Below are 21,751 nucleotides of genomic sequence, written 5' to 3' on the forward strand. Positions count from 1 at the left end.
TAATTCCATCAACAAAAAATATACAGCCTCCACACAAGAAGAACAAAATACGTGAAACTGGCATTCTCCACTTGCTACAAAAGCAATATGGTATCATTTGTCTCCACGAAATTACGACTGGCTCCACTGGGTGATGTAACAGGAACAGAAACGTACCTGTTGAAGTTTATGAGGTATAGAAAAGCAGTTCTTGGTGCCGGTCCATTCCAGTGGATGGTGTAGCCCTTCTCCAGCATGATCACAGGCTGGTACTGAGGAAAGGCAGCCTTCTGGTTAATGCCCCTGAGCACCATAGGGTAGGAGGGATACTCGTCTCGCGCGATGGTCATCGTCAGATTCTGAGCGCTCCACGTCTGCACATAAACCTTCAACAAGCAATTAAGAATTAAAGGGGAGAAGACTCTTAACTACAGAGAGCACACTCGTGGTTACGGGGGGCGGGGGGAGTGGGGGGCAGGGGGAGAGGGGTGAAATAGGGACTGGGGATTCAAGAGTACTCTTATCATGATGAGCACTGAGTCATGGGTAGAATTGCTGAATCACTACATCACACATCTAAAACTAATCGAACACTTTAGGTTAACTATACTGGAATTAAGAAAATTAAAAACTTAAGGGGCGCCTGGGTGGCTGAGTCAGTAAGCGTCTGCCTTTGGCTCAGGTCATGATCTCGGGGTCCTGGGATCGAGTCCCACTAGGGCTCCCTGCATAAAAATCTTTTTAAAAAATTAAAAACTTAATAAAAAAAAATTTTTTTAGAAGAATTAAAAAGGAGGGAACGAAAGCTTAGATAAGCAAAACAAACATTTCCAGCACAAAGTTCAGTGTCTCTCCTTCCAGAACAGAGGTTCTGTGATCGGAGCCAGACTAAATGAGTAGCCGCCAACTCCATCCTAAGTTATACTTAAAACGCAGCCGACTTAAACTGAAATGGTAAAAACAGACCAAGCACCCTGCTAGCCAAGATCTTCCTCACCCCTCCACAGCCGCAGGCCAGCTTATTCATCAGAATATAAAACCTTTGCGGCTTATATAGCTTGTCAAAGAAATACCTCAGCCTGAAGAACACACATACAAAGAATCTGTAAATTAATGTGAAACTGATACCCTCCAGTCAAATCTGAAAGACTTTCCTCTAAAATAAGAGATGGAAAATGGAAATACCTTACAGTTTCGGCTTTCAGTTTTCCATGACCTACATCAGCCCGAGAAGTCATTTTTCATCCATTCAAAAAAAAAGCTATAAAGCACTTTGCAAAAACTGGAAAAATATATTAAACAGAGACGAATTTGAAAATCCTGAATTTAGTCCAGTGGCATTTGCGCCCCTTGCTGTGCCAAAACAAAACCTTCTCCAAATGCATCTTCCAAAGAACAAACCTCGGAACAATTCCCTAAAGCAAATCATTATCCTGTAACAGAATTCTCCAGAAGGATTAAAACATTTGCAGAAGACTGCATTTAATCCACAATACTTCTCTATTTTTCTTCCTCTCATTTCTACAGTTTTGTCTATATTGATTCCTCACGTATACAACCTGTGAGCCAGAAAAGCTCCTTAAGTCTCATTCATGTTTGACTATTTCAATATAATAATACTCTTCTTTACAGACATCACTTAAAGATTTAAAAATAAAGATAGGAAACATATATTTTGAGACTACCAGTTGTCATTTAAATATATTTAATTAGTCTGTAGTATATATTATAGTTACTACACATACATATTGTACTTATTTTAAAAATATATTTCTATTTAACCCATATTTACTATATAGGTTATATAAATACACAATATAGAATATTAAATATAAGTTGAAATAATAATGTAATTTTATTTTTTTTTTAAGATTTTATTTATTTATTTGACAGAGAGAGAGACAGCCAGTGAGAGAGGGAACACAAGCAGGGGGAGTGGGAGAGGAAGAAGCAGGCTCATAGCAGAGGAGTCTGATGTGGGGCTCGATCCTATAACGCTGGGATCACGCCCTGAGCCGAAGGCAGACGCTTAATGACTGAGCCACCCAGGTGCCCCGAAATAATAATGTAATTTTAAAACTAGGTTGTAATATAAAAAACAGATTATATGTAATAGGTTATATGTAATATACATATACGTATCAATCAATCCATCTCCTGCCTTCTTCCAAATCCAGGAAGAATAGGAAGTGACACATGTAACTTTATTTTATTTTTTTTAAGATTTTATTTATTTATTTGAGAGAGAGAGAGCGCACGAACAGGGGGAGCAGCAGAGGCAGAGGGAGAAGCAGACTCCCCGCTGAGCAGGGAGCCCGATGGGACTCAATCCCAGGATCCTGGGATTGTAACTTGAGCCGAAGGCAGACGCTTAAACCGACAGAGCCACCCAGGCGCGCCAGTAATTTTAGTTCTCCTTATGTTTCCACCTTTCTTCCTCAGCCCCTTTAACCCTTGGGTTAGCAAAGAGCTAAAATATATTTACAAAGAGCCAATTATTATTCTATCTTGAGATCCAGGTGCTTCTACCTTTTGCCTGAAAACATATAGTCTTATTTTGTTTCTACCTTTTGCCTAAAAACATATCATCTTATACGTTATGTAAGTAACAACGAATGGCCGCAAATCTGGGCTCCCAGCCCAAATCCCAAATTCTCAGGAGAAAATTTCTGACTTGTGGTCCTACCATTCCCAGAACCTCCTTGGAAGCATTAGATGACTTACTTCTTTCTTCATCCTCCAATAAAAATTGAATTACTGCTCTGCTTTGTAAGATAGGAGGATCAGGTTGACAGTCTCAAATATATTTGAAATCCGAAGGGTTGACGGGAACATCTATAATAATTCTCTATTTTTTTTTATAAAGATTTTATTTATTTATTTAACAGAGACAGCCAGTGAGAGAGGGAACACAAGCAGGGGGAATGCGAGAGGAAGAAGCAGACTCCTAGCGGAGGAGCCTGATGTGGGGCTCGATCCCATAATGCCGGGATCACGCCCTGAGCTGAAGGCAGACACTTAACGACTGCGCCACCCAGGCGTCCCAATAATTTTCTATTTCACTGGCGAGCACACACCACTTTCAGACAGACACACACCCATGAAATTTAGCTAAAACTGTAGCTACAAAAAAGAGCTAAAAGCTCTTTGGTTTTTGCTTTAACTCTAGAATGTCTACAGCATCCTAGGTTAACTTCTGATTAAGGATAAGATGAAAGGAAAAAGAAATTACATTTCAAACCACATTCTTTTCTTCTCTACTCTAGTTAATTCTCCATTTTTTCCTTGACTTTCCCAGAACTTAAGCAAGAATAACATTTTTTTTTCCTTATGGGGATGAGAAATCCCACAACAAAGAAGCTAATATTCCTTTAAAATTAAGCCAGAAAAACTCCCTCCCATCTTTAACCCTCTGCCTAATTCTCTAATTTAGTACAGAGAATGACCCCGAAAGCAAAGAATAAATCTCCTTCTCAGTGGGCACAGCGGTAGCATGGCAAGAAAACCAGGCCTAAGACTTAGGAAATATGGGTTCTCACCCCCAACTATATCCCACATATTTAACCAAGGACAAATCGTCCTACCACTCTGGGACCCACTTTTCCATTTGTTTAATTGCCTTGGAGCAGAACTTGAAATAAAATTGTAGGAGTCCATGATCCCTCATAAATTTTTTTTTTCCTTTTTATCCTAAAGAAAAACCATGGTTAGAAAGGATCAATCATGCTGGAGAGCAGGAGAGCCCTCCTCACGGAAGCGATGCTGTTAGGAGCTGGTTCGGAGTCAGGCCTCATATCGATTGCACAACGGCCTACCTGGGCGTAGTTCCCGCTGCAGACCACCGCGTTCCATTTGGTAATGTTCACACAGCTCGGGTGGCGGATCAGGTAGTTGTCAATTCTTCCCACGTAAGCATCCTTGTATCCTGTCACAGACCCATCGATGTCGTGGAATATGGAGTTCTTATCACCATCCAGCTCACAATCTTCAAACCAGGGGCCGGGCTTTCCAAAGAAGACATTCAAAGAGACCTGCCGGCAGTGAAAAACCAGGACGTCACAACACGGAGGCTCCTACCACCCTGGCCGGTGTCCCCTGCGAGGACCCCACAGCATATCCCTTACAACTGGTTTAAGCTTAGAGCAGTTGTGAGTCACAGTTCATGGTCATCAATGATGGCACCCAAACAAAGTGTTCAAATAATTACGACATGGTTGGGCAAAAAAAAAAAAAAAGAAAGAAAGTTACAGAGCCTTATGGAGGTCAAGTAGCAAATGCTGAAAACATATTTGGTGTTTTCCTTTTTCTCCCATTTAAAAATAATTACCTGCTCTCCAGACAAAACTAACCTTGATAAGAGAATCAGAAGAGTTGTGGGAAGGGGAAATATGCAGTCATGCATATTTGTTAAAAATTATAAACTTTACACTTAAGGTGTGTGCATTTCCCTGCCTGCAAATTATACCTCAATTAAATAAAAATCTATTATAAATTCTATCTTCTGAGCTAATTCATCCTTTTATTTCACTCCAAATGCTTTAGTTGCTTGTTCATTTGACTCTCCCCCCATCACCACCAAAAAACAAGTATAGTTGCAAACTGAAACACCTTCCAAGTGTTGTCTTGGTATGCAGGGTGACTGCTGAACTCACTAGAATCTGCTGAAAAGTGTATGTTACCTTCTCCTCAACATAGACCAAACCCAGCTCAGTGACTTTCATGTCAGGTAGAGTTAATTTAAGGCTTTGATTAAACACATAGTACAGAGCTGCAAAGCAAGCTGCAGGTGACATGTTTATAGTCCTTAGCTGCTTCTTATTAGTGGTAAATTATTCACGCTATGCATGCCTTGCAGATGCACCTCTACAATGCTTTCATGCACTCAGCACCCTCGGATGTCGTAAAATCAACTCAACATCTAAATGATAGGCAACTCAAAGAAAAATCAGTGATGTCTGGGACAAGTGGCTCTAAATTCCTAGGTGTAGCCTTTTTTTTTTTTTTTTTTTTTCATTTCCCTTGTACCTTCTATGGTTAAATTTAAGAAACGTTTAGGGCATATTTCCCACCTGTTCGGGGAGAACAAAACTGCCTTTACAAACCGTTCCCAGGGCATCAGCACCATCAGACCCCCAGGCTGATGACCACTACACTTGAACAGCACGGATGTTAGAACTTGGGAACCCCACAGCCAATGTAACACCCAATGAACTGTTTTTCAGAACGACTGTGTCAGCGGTCACTAGAACTCCATGTGTGGGAAGGTCTGTGTAGGAGGCAAGTGAACACCCAACCTCCACCCTGGAAAGCTGCTCCAAGGACCGCCCTATTTATTTATGTGGGAAGCTATCTGCCTAGTGTAGCCCTCCCTCTTCCCCCGGAGTCATAGGACCTAAAAGAGAACCAGCCAACCAAGCTGGCATCCCAATTTGCACCTGGGCTTCAATTTCATGCCTCATTCTAGAAAACCAGATATAGACTCTGGTCCTATCCCATGTTCTATTTTAAACTAGGCAACCGCAGAGTCAGCCTGTGGACTCTGAATAAATGAGAGAAATATGAGCCACTTCCCAGTTGCAGCCGCCTGTGGGAGCGGTGAGCGACACCCCCTGAGACTCAACCTCCCTGTACCATGGTCATCTTGGAACAGGCAAGATGGCGGAGGGTCAGGTACGTCATCAGACTGTCCTATGTGCTCAGGGTCCAGAGAGCACTGATGAAACTACTAAGAAAACCATTTCTGTGGGCCACTGTATTGAAAGCAATTATTTCTCAGTCTTCTTTGCAGTTTTCATAAAAATCTTCCAACAGTGTATATCTGTATCTGTCTTATTTTTTTTTTTTAAGATTTTATTTATTTATTCGACAGAGATAGAGACAGCCAGCGAGAGAGGGAACACAAGCAGGGGAGTGGGAGAGGAAGAAGCAGGCTCCCAGTGGAGGAGCCTGATGTGGGGCTCAATCCCACAACGCCGGGATCACGCCCTGAGCCGAAGGCAGACGTTTAACCGCTGTGCCACCCAAGCGCCCCTGTATCTGTCTTATTATACAAGCCCAGTACTCCTCTTCTTTCCCATCCTTTTATCCTCTGGTTCCCCAGAAGAATAAGCCCCAGACAAGTAAAATACCAGGAAGAACTCAACTCTCTTCATAGATTATTACAAATGAACTCTCCCAAATCCTATGTCCTGCTGTTCCTCTGAAACTCTCCCACGCCATGTCATCACTTTAAGTCATGGTCCCTTCCGAGGTGTAACTTGAAGGTCAAAAATACCTCAAGTCACGTGGGACTTCTTTTCTCACCTTGAACCCAACGGGACAGCACGGATGGAGAGGAGTCTTTCTTGCATCTACTTGTCCTCCCAGTTATAAAGACTCAGTACGAATACTTTGTGTTTTTGTCTTTGGGAATGTGCTATCCCCCCTCCTCCTGCCATGGTCACCACACAGATCCCATAAGGACATACTTACATGTGGACCAAACTTCACGAGGGAGATGTTATTCCTGGGAGTTATCTGCCAGGGATTCTTCACGAGGAAGCCAATAGCGCTGGTGTACCTATCCGGGGTGGGCACGTATTTTTTGAAAGTACACCTGGTTAGATGAATGGGCCCGTCATAAATCTGAAAGCCTCTAATAGGGAATGTCCTGTTGAGATACAAGATTTTGTTTAATGCACACGGGCCTCTCCCTGTACCCGCACTTGACGCACACATTTGTTTTATAAACACTGTTGGATCTCCCGGACACGCTAAGCACAATTCTAGGAGCCAATGGTACCAAGATAAGATCGCTGCTCAAATGAAACATATACTGCAGTGGCAGAGGCAAACAGGAAAAGAAAGGATAATTTCAGATAGTAAGTGTTGTGGGGGACAGTGAGACACAGTACTACGACCGATGGGGGGTGAGAGACACGCTGTTTGGGACAGAATGGAGTCCTCTCTGAAGACGTGACTTTTGCTGCCTTGAATAACCCAGTTAAGACCTTTTATTTGGGAACTCATACACTTTCGTTTTGGTTCCAAAATCTCTGGCAGGAGAACAAAAGACAAATCTTGTGCTTTCACGGAGAGAACCTCCCCTCAAGCCACTAAATGACAGTAATAAGATAAAATGATACAGTTAAAAGTATAAAAGTGTAAATCCTCAAGGCTTACTACGTCAAAGGGGCTGGCTGGAGTGAGAAGTTCGGTTTCTTCATTTTCCTCCTTTCTGTTCAAACACAAGCTCCTTAACTACTAATCATAGATCATTAATCATAATTAAGGTACAAAACCCATAATATTCTGGATCCCTTAGGTGTCTAACCCTGTGAAATTCTGTAATGGAACTGCCGCGGACTTCTACAGCAACTTTAGTTTACAACTTGGCAGTGTTTTACAGTCGAAGCGTACTGCGAGCAAGGAAATGAAATAGCTTGGTTAAAAAAAATCTATGCATTCTGATGTATTTCTAAGGATGGATCCCAAAATGGTTCTCTCACATAGAAAAAGTTTTCAAGACATAGTAATATAAAGACTGGATCCATCGACTAATGAGGAGTCTTTGTTTTGGAAAATCCTCCTTTGCAAAGAAGCAGGGGGCATTTTGAAATAAAACTGGAGGACGTAATGTATGTGACTGTAGAGTTGGTATTTTGCACACCTGAAACATAATACTGTAAGTCAACTGTACTTCAATCAAAAAAACAGAGAAAGAAAAGGGAAAAAAAAAAAAAAAAACCAACCCAGAGGCTAACATTAAAAAGAAAAACCAAAAATGGAGTTGGCCACCATCATCCCGCCACCATATGCCAACCAACACAGCCATTTCTCGTTACACATCAGAAAGACAGCTACAGCTGACTGTGACAGCCTCCACTTTCAGTAAGGTCCTCGTTTATAAAGCAGGATAATGACAGTACCTACCTCACTGGGCTTTGCAAGGATTAAGCGGAGAATAAAGTATTTAGAACAGGGCCTGACACGTCGTCAGCATTTAATAAATGTTAGCTATTAAAAATCCATGAAGTTTCTTTCCCAGTGGCTTCCAAATAGTCTGGCTAACAGGAGTGCTACACAGAGCGTAGCTTATAATGGCATTCTAGATTTCCCAAAGACAAGCACAGGGGCAGCGGAACCAAGCTCACTCTTTGCCAGAAGCTAGTAAAGCCCTTCGGCCAACCGGCACCGCTCCGGCCCTCCAAGCTAGCAGCCCGCTGGGCCCATCCCCCCCGACCTATCCTAGCCCAACGGCCACATACGGTGCACAACTTTTAAGGGGACAGCTGCTTGATGAATTCTGGCAGAAGCTCTAACACGAGACCTTTAGAGCAGGAGTTTTTCCTCTGTTTTTCTCACAAGGAAAATGAGGACAATTCCAAACTGTGTCTCAGAACTAAGGTATGGATTAATTAGTTAATAGCTCCCTAAAAGCTCTGAAGAATCTTTCTGGGGATAAGTACAATTTTAACGACTCTGTGATTACTTTGACAGAAAACATGCCAAGAGTCTCCTCCGTACAACTGAAACACTGGTAATGATATGGCTGTGGTTCAGGTTTGAGTCAGCCTTGCCATCTACCCACTCTTATTTTCTAGGACTCTTTTCAATAGGTTATTTCCTTTTTCCAGTGGCTATTTCTGCAAACCAACCTCACAAATTGAGGCAAAAGTGACCTCATGTCATAGTTTACAGTTTGGCCAACTTTCTGTGGTTCAAGAAAATAAGAAAACAAAAAAATCAGCAGCTTATAGAAGGCCTCATGCAAGGAATGGAAAACTGAGATAGCTTCCTTCGTTAAACAATTGATAACGAAATCTATAAAGCATTTGACCGTTAAATGCTCCAGAATTCCAGAAGATAATATATACAACTGTAATAGCAACAGTACCAAAAATAATAATAGAGGTAATCAGGTAAGGTGGGAAAAGTGTCACAGTGGGAACCAATCCATCCAGGATTAATATTAGAAATGTGCATAAGGGTTAGGTTTTCATTTCTTGTTCAAATATAACAGTCCGCTGTTAAGCAATGCTTACCTGTTCCGAGGCAGGGTCCGGGGCTTCTGGTCTATTCCTCCAGTGCCCATATACTTGTTCTGACCTCCCTGGAAGCCGTAATTCCTGCTCTCCCCAACAAAGAGAGACTCAGATACTTCCTGGCTGGAACCTTCATCACTTGGAAAGCTTCCATCGCTGTGAAAAGGAGTAAAACCATTACCATCCCCTCTCCAGGAGATTGAAACTGACCCTCAGATAAAGGCAAGCGATAGCTGGGGACACCTGGGAGGCTCAGTCGGATGGGCATCTGCCTTTGGCTCAGATCATGATCTCACGGTCCTGGGATCAAGTCCCACATCGGGCTCCCTGCTCAATGGGGAATCTGTTTCTCCTTCTCCCTCTGCCTGCTGCTCCCTCTGCTTGTGCTCTCTCACTCTCTCTCGCTCTCTAATAAATAAATAAATTGAATCTTTAAAAAAAAAAAAAAAAGGCAAGCTATACCGAAAAAGCTAAAAGTTTTCAAAGCAGCCAGGAGTTTTTTCAAATACAGATTATCAAGTCATCAAAAAGTCCTTCTAAACTGTGAACCGTACCTCATAGAAATCAATACATGGTTTGCAGAGTAAAGAGATGAAACTGCATTTAGTAGCAACAAAGGATTAGTTTAGTCTCGAGCAACAGCACTGCACATGGGAGAATGAACTTGCTCTGAATGTAACAGTTCGAGGGCAAGCGTGTTTAAGACAGCAGCCAAAAGAACTGCTGTCCGGAGACAAATATGGCACATAAAAAGTTCAGGTCTTAAAGATCACTGCAAAGTTAGACCAGCATCTAAGAAAGAAGTTATTTAATATGTTCCCAACTGTTATTCCCTTCCTCTCAAGTGTTTTCTTCTTCTTCTTTTCTCTTTTTTGAAGATTTTATTTATTTATTTGACAGAGAGAGAGAAAGAGCAAGGACGTGCACAAGCAGGGGGGAGGGGCGGAGATGGAGAAGCAGGCTCCCCGCTGAGCAAGGAGCCTGATGCCGGGATACCATCCCAGCACCCTGGGATCATGACCTGAGCCAAACGCAGACGCTCAACTGACTGAGGCACCCCTCAAGTGTTTCCTTCTAAGCAAAAAATTTGACGGGCCTACCTTTCTATGGAATTCCAGCTATATTAACCTCCAACTTTGGTACAAATTCAATTAATTAAGAAAAATCTATTTTTGGCCCTCTAGTGGTATTGGGAAATGGGTGTTTTTTTAATGCTAACATAATGATAAAACATTCCTATGTCCAATCAAACAAAAACAAAAAACCCCGGGCTATTTTATCTTACAGCTTTAAAATAATCAAGGAAGTATTTTTAAAGTGACTACAAACCTGGCAAAGGTCAGCCCTATTCCATTATCTGCAAATCTATAAGAGAAAAGAGAATAAAAGAACATTTAATTTACCACCTCATGTAACAAGAGGTAATTTCTCTCAGTATTCAAGTTTTAGGAAACCCAGAAGGTTCCAATGTTTACTCTCAAAGACCACAGAAAGCGTTTCAATTCCCAATAGCCAAAAGCACAGACTCCACAGTGAAGGAGCCCAGTTCAAATCTTGGCTTTGCCGATTTCCCGCTGCGTGACCCTCTGTGACCTTGGGCAAGGGACTCAACCTGACTCTTCCTCAGTTTGCCCACCTAGAAGTTGAAGCAGTAACATAACCCTCCTCACCGATACTCAAGGGCATTAAACATACTAATTAATCCCACCCTTTAGGACAGTGCCTGGCACAGAGTACAGCAGCCTATAGTCTGCACTATAATTGTTACTTTAATAATTATTTTTGAAAACAATTAGATCTTGGTATCCTCCTCAAAATTTTCAACACTAATACCCAAGCTACTTCTACAGACGTAATACAGAATTCATTTTTTTGCACGATGAAAGTCAGAGGTGACGGTAAAATGCCAAGGAGCTAACATCTGTGCCAGCCAGAAAAAACATGTTTTTCTAGACTCTTGAACACCAACTCTTAGCTCAACGTACATCAAGACTTCTCCTAAAATTATACAAATGGGAAAAAAGTGAGACGCTTACTGCCTCAAGTCATGTTAAGACAGAAGTCAACAGACTTATTAAGGTGGAATTCACAACTTTTGTTTTGAATGGCAGTGGAGAAGCATCAGGAAAACTTTTGAGTTTCCAAAAGGAAAGGAAAAAGATCCAGGTAGTTTCAAAATCTTTATTTAGCTCTCTGACATAGACCATGTTTGTTCTATGAAGTTAAATCCCCAGCTTCTGCTCAATCTCATCAAAAAACTCTGATGTCACCAGACAAGTTCAGTTCCAATAAAAGCAGCAGAATGAGACGATTCCAAACATTTGCAGTCTGTGAGCGCGAGCGCACTTCCTCAGAGCTCACCCTGTCTCTTCGTAATAATAATATGATTCCAGGGGCGCCTGGCTGGCTCAGGCAGAAGAGTGTGCAACCCTTGATCTCAGAGTTGTGAGTTCGAGCCCCACGTTGAATGTAGAGATGACCAAAAATAAACTTAAAAATAATAATAATAGTAGAATTCCAGAAACTATCACTGTACTTTTAGTACGCTGGCTTTTTTAATAGCCTTAAAAAATAAATACACTGAAAAATAAATAAATAAATTCATACATACATTGGTATTATCAGATAATGACTTTGCAGGGAATACCTACGCTGAATTCTGAACGATAATGTCTCCCCCTCTGACCCAAGCTCCGTTGTCATTATTTTTAAAAGAAATGAGCCTGTCAATTAAAGCAGCAACGCGTGGCTTTTCAGGGTCTGCATCCTGATGAGGCCTAAACCTTGGGGTTTAAAAAAAAAAAAAAAAGAACTTTTTAAAAAAGTATTGGAAACCAACTATTTACAATTGTAAGCTTAAGTGTCAAAAGGCAGGATTTATATTTGACCAAAACAAACAAACAGAACCTTGAGGCACAACTTACAAATTCATTATTTGTATTCCAGATATTAAAAAAAATTTACATTTATTTACACAAGATTCCAGAGAACTGCTTTCATAACTTCTTAGTTGTTTTTTTAAATCAATTTATATTATAGAATGGGACACTGCAGAATAGTCTAAGCACTAAAACCATTTCGAAACAAACAAACCACCACCACCACCAACAAAAAACCCGAAGACCAGGAAATCTGGTATGTTTTCACAAATTCTTAAGCTATGCGATACGAATACAAACATACTGAATAAATTCGTCAGGTATTTCAACATACGTATATGTGAACTAGAATATTATTTGAGTTGTGTGCTGATGAAATGTTTTAGATACAGAGATAAAACTAGTACAAGATCTTAAACATGCCTAAATTTAAGACAGATTGTATTTAATTAACTTATTCATTACAGAGACTGAATTTTACCTTTTATTCTGTTCCTTTTAAAACAGTTAATAAAAAGGTCAAAAATTGGTGTCAAAACCATCCCCTATAACAGATCAAATTAATAATTCCACAAGGTCACCTATTTTTTTTTTTTTTTTTTAAAGATCATTTCTATCTTAATCTTACAAAGCTTGGTAGGGGGGGACAAACTAGATAGCTTTCCGAAAACCAATTCAGCAGTTTGAGATTTTCAAACATGCAATCAGGAAATACCATTTGCTCAAATGCCACTACCTTGGTTGCTGGCACACAGTAGGTGCTGCCATAGGAGAAGCAGCCAGAGAACAGCAAGTGCAAAGTCCTTGGTCATGGCTGAGCTTGGTACATTCAGAGAACAAGCAAGTTGGCTGGAGAGTAAAAAGCTTGGGGCAGGGGCACCTGGGTGGCTCAGTTGGTTAAGCATCTGCCTTCGGCTCAGGTCATGATCCCAGGGTCCTGGGATTGAGCCCCGAATGAGGCTCCCTGCTCAGTGGGGAGTCTTGCTTCTCCTTCTGCCTGTAGCTCCCCCTGCTTGTGCTCACTCTCTCTCTCTCTCTCTCTAATAAATAAGTAAAATCTTAAAAAAAAATAGAAAAATAGAAAAAGCATGGGGCAGAGGATAGAGAGCCGAGCATGTACCAGGCAAGGACGTGGTTCTTTATTCTAAATACAGTGGGAAAAACAGAGCACAGAATACTGGCTGTAAGGACCTGGGGGGAGCAGGGTACAGGCAGGTGATGGCCAAAGGGTATCAAGTTTTACTTATGCAAGATAAATAAATTACAATTTTTTTTGAGAGAGAGAGAGAACATGTGTGCATGTGCCTAGGCTAGAAGGGGCAGAGGGAGAGAGAGAGGAAGAATCTGAAACAGGTTCCACGCTCAGTGAGACCCCCACACAGGGCTCGATCTCATGACCCTGAGCTGAAATCAAGAGTCGACTCAACCAACTGAGCCACCCAGGTGCCCCTGTGCAAAATAAATAAAGTCTAGAGATCTACCGTACAGCATGGTGCCCATAGCTAATAATCCTCTATTGTGCACTTAACATTTGCTAAGAGAGTAGATCTTAGGGTAAATACTCTTACCACAGATACATAAAAAATATTCCTAAATTTTTTAAATGATAAAGGAAGTGGGGGAAAACTTTGGGAGGTGATGGCTGTGTCTATGACCCTGATGGTGGTGATGGTTTCATGGGTGTATACCTATCTCCAACTCCCCGAGTTGTATACATTAAATATGCACAGTTACATGGTAATCATACCTCAATAAAGCAGGTGGATAAACAGACAGACAGACAGACAGACGTGATGGTAAATCTTCAGAAGCAGGGAAGCAGGGAGTGATACAACTAGATTTCACCTTCTTTTTTTTTTAACTGGTCACTAGCTGCTACTTGGTGAAAGGACTGGCGACAATGGACCACAGGAGACCAGTCTGGCAAGTGTTATATCCGCCCTTTGACTGTGTATATGACCCTTACACTAAATAGCTCTGAGCTAAGGGGTGAAAATTCTGACTCTAAGCCGTCACCCACCCTCTGGCATTGCGGATGCTGGCAGACAGCTTCACAGTCATTACATAATATCAGGCAGATGGAAGAGTTCTGGAAAGAAAACTATACAATGTTCTAAAAGCCGGCCAAAAAAAAAAAAAAAAAAAAGTATCCTAATGCAACATTGCTGCCGCCATCTTGTCTCTTCTGAAATTCCTGTCCATATACATCAATTGTTGACCATTTGCTTGGATACTCCTTATTTTCAACCTCTTTCCCACTTGATGTGTAGATGATAGTTAACTTTCCCAATTTTTCTCATCCTCATCCATGAGCTTTCAGCATGATTTCCAACCTCCCTTAATTGTCCTCCGCTTTAAATACTAGTTGGTTTTCATGCTCTTTCGTTCCATTGGATGAAATGTCCCAATCTCAAACCAAGAGTTTTCCCGCGTTACAATTTCCCATCTTTGGATGCCTGTCGTTTCTCATCTTGAAGACACAAGGAAAGGCTCATCTGATTAACTGTTGAGTCAACTTCCCCTTTGTTGAACAGACTAAATACCTTCTGGATCCCATGAGCCTGATGTTTAATTCATGGGCTGGCTTATTACTCATTGTGTTAGAGTTTTATCATTTTTACTCATGTCTGGACTGCATGAATGCATGTGGGCCTAGTCTACACATTAGTTTATACAAAATTAAATGTATACACCAGCTGCCAAATGTCTTGTTACTCATCTTCTATAATCAGTTCTTTTCAATAACAACTTCCAAATGGAGTCTAATTCCTAATATGTATGCATTTAGAAACTGGCAAGAGAAATAATGAAGAGCAGAGAAAAAACTACCATCATCATAGTATCATATACACATACCCGGTAAAGAACTTCTCAGGCCATGATGGATAAACTGTTTCATTGGCAAGTCTAATTAATTCTAATTAATTCAGAATTCTCATGAACTCTGAAATATATATTCTCATCCATCCACTCATACACACACATCATTTTTTAGGGCAGGGTAGAGTCAACTGTGGTGTGTTTAAGGACCTTTCTGTTAACACTAAGCAAAGTACACACTATTAGTTCTACCAGTTAAAATAAACTCTTAAAAAGCACCAGTGTCCTGCTAGCAAAGATTTCTTTGTTTTGCCAGTTAATATTCTCTTCTTGGTTCATCGTTGGTTGTCATCTCTATGCTCCTTTTTCTTTTTAAAGTTTATCTCTTCTTTTCCCATTTCATATCTCACTCAGCTGTTAGGTATCTGGCAACTTGTGTTTTATTTAAATAATGTCCATAGTTTCTTGGCTTCTCAAATGCCATCTGATCGTTGCCTGAAGATATTTCAGGCTCAACTTGACCTTTAAGGAATCCTGATGAGTAATTTTACTAACTGTACTTTGCCCAGTTTTCTCCTGACCTCATGCTTTATTACTGTGTTGCAAGAATCCTGCTTCGCACTTAAATGCACTCACCGACCTACAGTGTGGCTCTTATCTTATTCCCTTGTGAACAACAGGGCCTGGCATCTTTTTCTTAAATGTCTATCAACAGAGTCTCTTAAATCTAGCACCCTTTCAAAACCGGACGCTGGTCAGTCAACTTGAAGTATCGGAAAATAACACACACACAGTTTCTGCTGAATAGGACTTTAAGTTGCTATCTCTTTTCCAGAAACTCTTAATTCCATTGGAGACATGTTATTGATTTTGGCTTTTATTTAGCATGTACGAGAATTTTGCTGAAATGTTCTCCCTATTCCAACCACATTCTGTGGTTATAAAGGAGAGCAACATAGAGCCCAGCGATGATGGGACTCTGTGACTACAGACAACTGAACCAAACTAGCTTGCTCATCAAGTTCAAGACCTTTCCCTGTGAAATACATTCAATGCAACGTTCCATTTTGACCACTAACAATAAATTCTACATGCCTTGGTTTTCAGGAATGACACTAAAACATCTTAGCTCGTTTTTTCAATGAATCATGTTCTACTTCAGGCCAAATGTAGGCCTGTTTTCAACATCTCTCTCTCCTTTTTTCTTTCTCCTTCTGCATCTCTCTCTAACATCAATTTACAACTGTGAAAAAAATGGAGAAAGTACTGATTTCTTTGGCATCTCAGTAAGATTTTAAAACCAACCAACCAACCACAGGACGTAGAACAACAGAAAACAATGTTTTTCCCAATACCCTCCTGCAAACCTTGAAAACTTCAGTTTAAACGTATTAGTGGAGAAGAGAGCACAATGGCTTAACTCAGGAAGTTTTGCTTTAGCAAGATATGGCCAGAGTGTAGGGTCAAAGGACGAGCTCTACCTTGCACTGTTATCCAAACAGAGGTACTCCCTTGGGTCTGCCACACTGGCGTTGGTTGTTTTGACACCTTTGTCAATAAATAAGCCAGCCTGGAAAATATAATAATGGACCGAAATGAGTATGAAACCTAAGTTAGATCTACGTATATATGAGGATTCATGAAAATTAGTTGTAGCTTCTCACATCCACCAAAACGAGGGGAAAGGAACAAACAGCAAAGGTTTTATGAAAACAATTACTTTTCTGGATATTTTACTTCATATAATTTTATTCAATCAGTCATTCCACAAATATTGATTTAGTGCCTACCTTATGGGAGGCACCAAGCATGATACATTAACAAGAAAGCCATGGTCTCTGCTGTTGCTGACACAGAAGCTAGCAGGAAGACGTGCAATTCAATAAACAATTACAACCCAGTATGAGAAGCATATGATGAAGGAAGTAGACGGAGCTTTAGCAACACAGAAGACAGGCACCCACTGTGATCTTTCTCATAGGTGGGAGACACGGGACGCAGGGGAGGTCCCCGCAAAGCAGTGGCCTCCTAAAGCTGAACCAGGTTGGGGAGAACATAACCACACAAAAGAATGGGTTGGGATGAAGGGCGGGGACTGCGTCGGAAGCAGCTGAAGAGCCCAGAGGAAAGGACTCAAGGAAATCGTTTGTACAAAAAGACTGGAGATGAGGGAGAGCGTGACCCACCTGAGAAGAAAGTCTCAGATGGACTCCCAGGAAATGGATGGAGGGAGGAGGAAAGGCAAGGAAGAATGCTAAAGAGAAGCAAATGGCAGACAACATAGAGTTGATACATCAGCGTCAATTCAATGGGGCTTTTAATAAAGGCAATGTAATTAACTGCATGTTAAGAACAAAAGCTCTAGCCAAGAGGACGGATAATGGATTAGAAAGGGATAAAGATGGGGTAACTGCGTTATGGGTATTAAGGAGGGCACCTGATGCAATGAGTACTGGGTGTTATATGCAACTGATGAACCACTAAATTCTACCTCTGAAACAAATAATATATTCTATGTTAAGTATAAATAAATAAATAAATAAATAAATAAATAAAGGACAAAAAGAGCGCTAAGAGATAAGGTAGGACATGACCTCGATAATCCAGAAGAAAAAATAAGATGACCTAGATTTGTGGCAGTCGTTAGCGGGGGAAAATGGATAGAGTGAGACTTCTTTACGAGGCACGATTAGCTTTAGTAATTAACAAAATGTCCAAGGTGAGGGAAAGGGAGTGATAAAGATTCATTTGTTTCTAAGTTTGGGAAATTGGGTGGCCAGTGGTTTCACTTAGTAGAACAGAGATATGGGAATGGGTCTGAGGATAAAAATAAGGATTTTTAATTCTGAACACATTTTACTTATGTGTCCCTGAGCCATCCAAATGGTACTCGGTTGGCGGTCAGACAGACGATGACTGACCTGTACTAGATACAGATTTGGGGAGCATAAGCAACCGAAGCAGAAGGGTCAGCGTTGCTGTATTTATGACTGATTCAAAGATGACAGGTTACTCTCAGAGGACTCCCAGGGTTGGGTTTGCCTTGGCTATAAAAGTATTATTCTGGATAGTCAGTCCCAAATTAAACAAATTAAAACCTAATCATCCACTCATTATTTAGAACTCATATTCTTATAATTAATAGATTTCTACACATCCTCATGGCATTGGGCATTAAAAATTAATTAGAATGAGATGTTTTTTTATACCACTATAATTAGAAAATTTTGAGGATTTCCACTTTGAAATGGTACTCTCAACAATGATTCGCCTTAATCAGCTACTCCGCTCACACACAAAAAAAATTCTGACTAAGGTGTTTTTGCTCTCTCAAGTCTTCAAGTGATTCCACTCTTCAAATTATAGCACACTTAGGTTTCTAAAGCATCCTCTCAGTACCAGAAATGGGAAGTATTAATTGAACTTTGATGTGGAGCACATCAGGGTAGGCACTGTATCACAGAAATGAAAATATCAAAGGGCCGTGTGAGCACAAAATGAGGCAAACAGAGTTATCTCTCAAGGGTGGGGATGAAAGCTAAATATCGTGGAAACTGGACTTCCTAAGTGGCCTTCTGTTTACTTGATCTGCATCATTTTAAGTTAGGTCAAATATCATAAACAATATTTTACTACATAATTAGTATTAAACACCCAAGAGGACTCTACTGACACTGTGAACTGAGAGGAGAAAGTATGCTTCTTATCTAATGTGTACATCCCTAAAACAGGATATTAACGATTGGAAAGAAGGTGGGAGGGAGGGAAGGAAGGAATGAGGGAGGGGACAAGGGCACAGGGATCAAGTCCATCATTATAATTATTCAGATTGTATGCACATGCGTTGTGTGGATGGCTATACCTGTGTGTGTATAAATGGGGTATTGCACATAATCCTGAATGTGGAAGGGTTATGGGTCTGCTTCTTTAATCACAAATTACTTTTTCTGATGACAAGTTTTACCGAAAACTGACATTTCTCACTTGCATTTCTCAGCATTCCATCCTTCACCCAGGAAATCACATGAACTGATTTTGTTAAAACCTAGGAACCTACCTTAAAACTTGAATGGACTCTGTTGTTATAAAATATTCCCAATGGAGTGAGTTCTGGTTTTGCTAAGAGCTGCAATCCACTGGATTCCCCTGTAGGTTCCTTGTGGAATAAATACCATATTCCAGCATCCTGTCATTGAAAGGGCAAGATCAAAGCCTTACTTTATGAAGCCACTCTAGGATACACGCTCATTAAACGAAGTGCTTTGTAAGCAAACTGAATCTTTTCAACACTAATTTTTCATTGTTTCGGGCTCAGAGTTGACGAGGAAAGTTGTGCACTCATCCAGCGCGCTCAGAGCCATTATAATCAGGCTTTAAAAAAACAAATTTAATTCTGCTTGCAGTACCGGATAGAAGTAATTGCTGATACCAAAACTCATTTTCAAAATATACTTCTCCCAACATTATCTACTTTCAAAAGTTATGCAGAATGAGAACCAAGCAAGCCTTCCTTCCTTCCATGTGACCAGGACAGCACGGCCTTTTAGCAATGAGTGTTTTTCTGTTTACCTCCAAACCTGATCAATAGATGAGTCATACTCATTAAACAACCATCCGCCAACACGCAGAGCTCACTGACTTCTTTCAAACAACTCCACTGCCCTTCCTGTCCCGAGGCAGATTTTTGCCAAAGAGAAAAAACCACCACACGCATGAATCAGGATGCTGTCTCAGTCTGGATCCTGTCTGTTCACTTTCAGTATTACTGACCTTAACAGGAGTAGCAGACCAGTTTTCATAATGTCTGACACTCAAAATGAGATATAAAAATCAAAACTCGTGGTCTTAATCCCCACAACAAGTGTTTTATTTTACATTTTAATTAAAAACCAGCCTGATGCAAAGAACAAGTTCATGCGATAGAACTTTGATTGAATAGGTTGTTCATACTTTAACATAAAGTCCAAAACTATGCTATAGAGTCACGTGCGGCAAACATTTGTTTAGTGACCACTCTGTGCCAGGTGTAGGGTAAGGCTATTCTCAAAGAATTCAGTCTCATGGGAAATAGAGAACTAAAATATATGTATTAGGTATCACATTCATTGTAACAAAGTTTTTTAGAAGCACAGAGAGATGAATTGTGGGAAGCAAACATACCATATCCACCAAAATGAGTGCAATATTTAACATTTTTCCACGATAAAGGCTTAGAGATGGGTCTTCCTAAAACAAACTACCCTGAAAAAATGTCTTTGCCTCCTCTACACTTCGGGGCACAAAACAGAGCACAGAAGACCTGGAGGCCCCATACCACAGCCCTAAAAGCTGAGGGTAGAGCAAACCCTCCCAGGACTCAATGGAGTCGTGGGGGGGGGATCAAGGGGGTAGCAGCTGTTTCCTGTTAAACACTGTGGTGTCAAAACAGGTAAAGGGAGCTTTGTAAAAGGCAGTGGAAACGTACAAGAAGAAAGAGTTTGATTTATTTTGGGAGGAAAACCCTTGCCAAAACATGAGTTTTACTGGAACAGTTTTTCTAGAAAGAAAAGAAAGAACTCACAGAATGAAAAGGAAGAAGAACGAACATAAGATGGAAAACGAGAGACCCTCTTTCTTCGTGTCTCACATGAGCCCTAGGAAGGGTTTCTGGCAACCTCGTCTTACATTTTTTCATGAACCATTTGCAATTTGCTTTCATCTTCAACCCGTGACTTCTGAAACAAGCTGAAAGGAACCTCTGCTCTGACTATTCATTTGAAATGTAACACAGATCAGAAGATGATCCCAGGGTAAGGCTGCGTATCAAACCCGAGGCCATCTTGGCCCCAAAACTCATCTTCTAATTAGAAACTCTCAGTACAAACTTGATAGAGGCTCAACAAACATTTGATGAAAAATGAAAGGATGGAAACCTGAAATGATTAGATGTCCAGGTTAAGTAAGAATTTTATGTTTTTAAGGAAAATCACAGAAGTGAATTCCACCATCACCCAGTGATGCCCATATTCTAGTTATGTGGAAGAAATACTCCCTTCCACTACTCTTTTACTTAGTCTTGGGAAATAATGCTAGGTACCTCTTTCCTTTTAAACATTTTAATAGCCAAAATATACAAATATGAATAGTTAGGCGTTGCTGCAAAGCTCATATTTCTGTCCTAAGCTTTGCAGCACAGACATAATCATAATAGTATAATGTCTTCAAGATTCGCTCTTCCATTATAAATTAACAGTTTTAAATCACACTCAATTATAAATGTAAATCTCTCCCAAGTTTATCCAGGAGACATTTCTGCCATCCAAAAATAGTTCATTTATTCTCTTAAGTTATTCTTGTATGTGTACATGTCTCTGAAATAATTCAAGGCACACAGTTAATTTAAGGCACTGAGTTTAGCTGTTTCACCAAGGAGATGAAGCCCCTGAGTGTGTATGAGCCCTTCAGTGAACAAAAGGAAGTATGCTTTGACTAGTGTGACCACTGTCATAATGTTCTACAGAACAATCCATTCCCATAAAGAAAAGCTAAGGCTTTCTTTGTTCATCAAAACTGAAAACTGAAATGATCAGGCACTTGGCCACGCGTGACTTAGCTACAAGAAGCCAGAAAGATTGCACATGGTCCACTAAAATGCACTCTGCAGGTCCGATAACCCCACACATCGGCCCCACCTCTCTTCCTCCATTTGGCATCTGTCTTTCCACACTCATAAATACCAAGTGGCATGAATGACGCAGAAGAAACAAAAGAACCATCTCAACCATATCCTGCTTTCAATGAAATAAGCAGTTTCAGAAAACATCGCTGTGCTCGAGCTGGATTGTCACACATGACCTCACATCCCTATAAACCGGAATACTTCTAAACGTGAATACCAAACAACTGAAAGCATTTGCTATTACTTACCTGCGAGCCTGCAGCTGCATTACTAATCAGGTTATTGTTGGGATGAGCAATCCAGAAAGTTGAAACAGCCCTGCAAGGCATTTTTTAAAAGTGACTTAAACATCAGTCATGCAAAAATCCTGCCCACTAAAAAACTTCCCCCAG

At 40.6% G+C, this 21,751-nt stretch overlaps 1 protein-coding gene across 10 annotated transcripts in view; it reads right to left on the minus strand.

Annotated features, from left to right (window-relative positions):
- CEMIP2 (cell migration inducing hyaluronidase 2) overlaps positions 1-21,751 on the minus strand; it is a 191,401-nt gene that overhangs the window by 132,913 nt on the left and 36,737 nt on the right. For all 10 annotated transcript variants that reach the window (XM_057305542.1, XM_057305541.1, XM_026519368.4 and 7 more), the window contains 9 exons: positions 21,608-21,677; positions 18,759-18,887; positions 16,183-16,271; positions 11,654-11,785; positions 10,332-10,367; positions 9,003-9,158; positions 6,451-6,628; positions 3,795-4,010; positions 157-365 (listed from right to left, as the gene is read on the minus strand). In XM_057305542.1, coding sequence (XP_057161525.1) covers positions 157-365; positions 3,795-4,010; positions 6,451-6,628; positions 9,003-9,158; positions 10,332-10,367; positions 11,654-11,785; positions 16,183-16,271; positions 18,759-18,887; positions 21,608-21,677 — 1,215 coding nt within the window. The remainder of the gene's footprint in view (positions 1-156; positions 366-3,794; positions 4,011-6,450; positions 6,629-9,002; positions 9,159-10,331; positions 10,368-11,653; positions 11,786-16,182; positions 16,272-18,758; positions 18,888-21,607; positions 21,678-21,751) is intronic.

Source organism: Ursus arctos, unplaced genomic scaffold, assembly GCF_023065955.2.
Source record: "Ursus arctos isolate Adak ecotype North America unplaced genomic scaffold, UrsArc2.0 scaffold_33, whole genome shotgun sequence".
In the NCBI taxonomy this organism is placed as follows: domain Eukaryota; kingdom Metazoa; phylum Chordata; class Mammalia; order Carnivora; family Ursidae; genus Ursus; species Ursus arctos.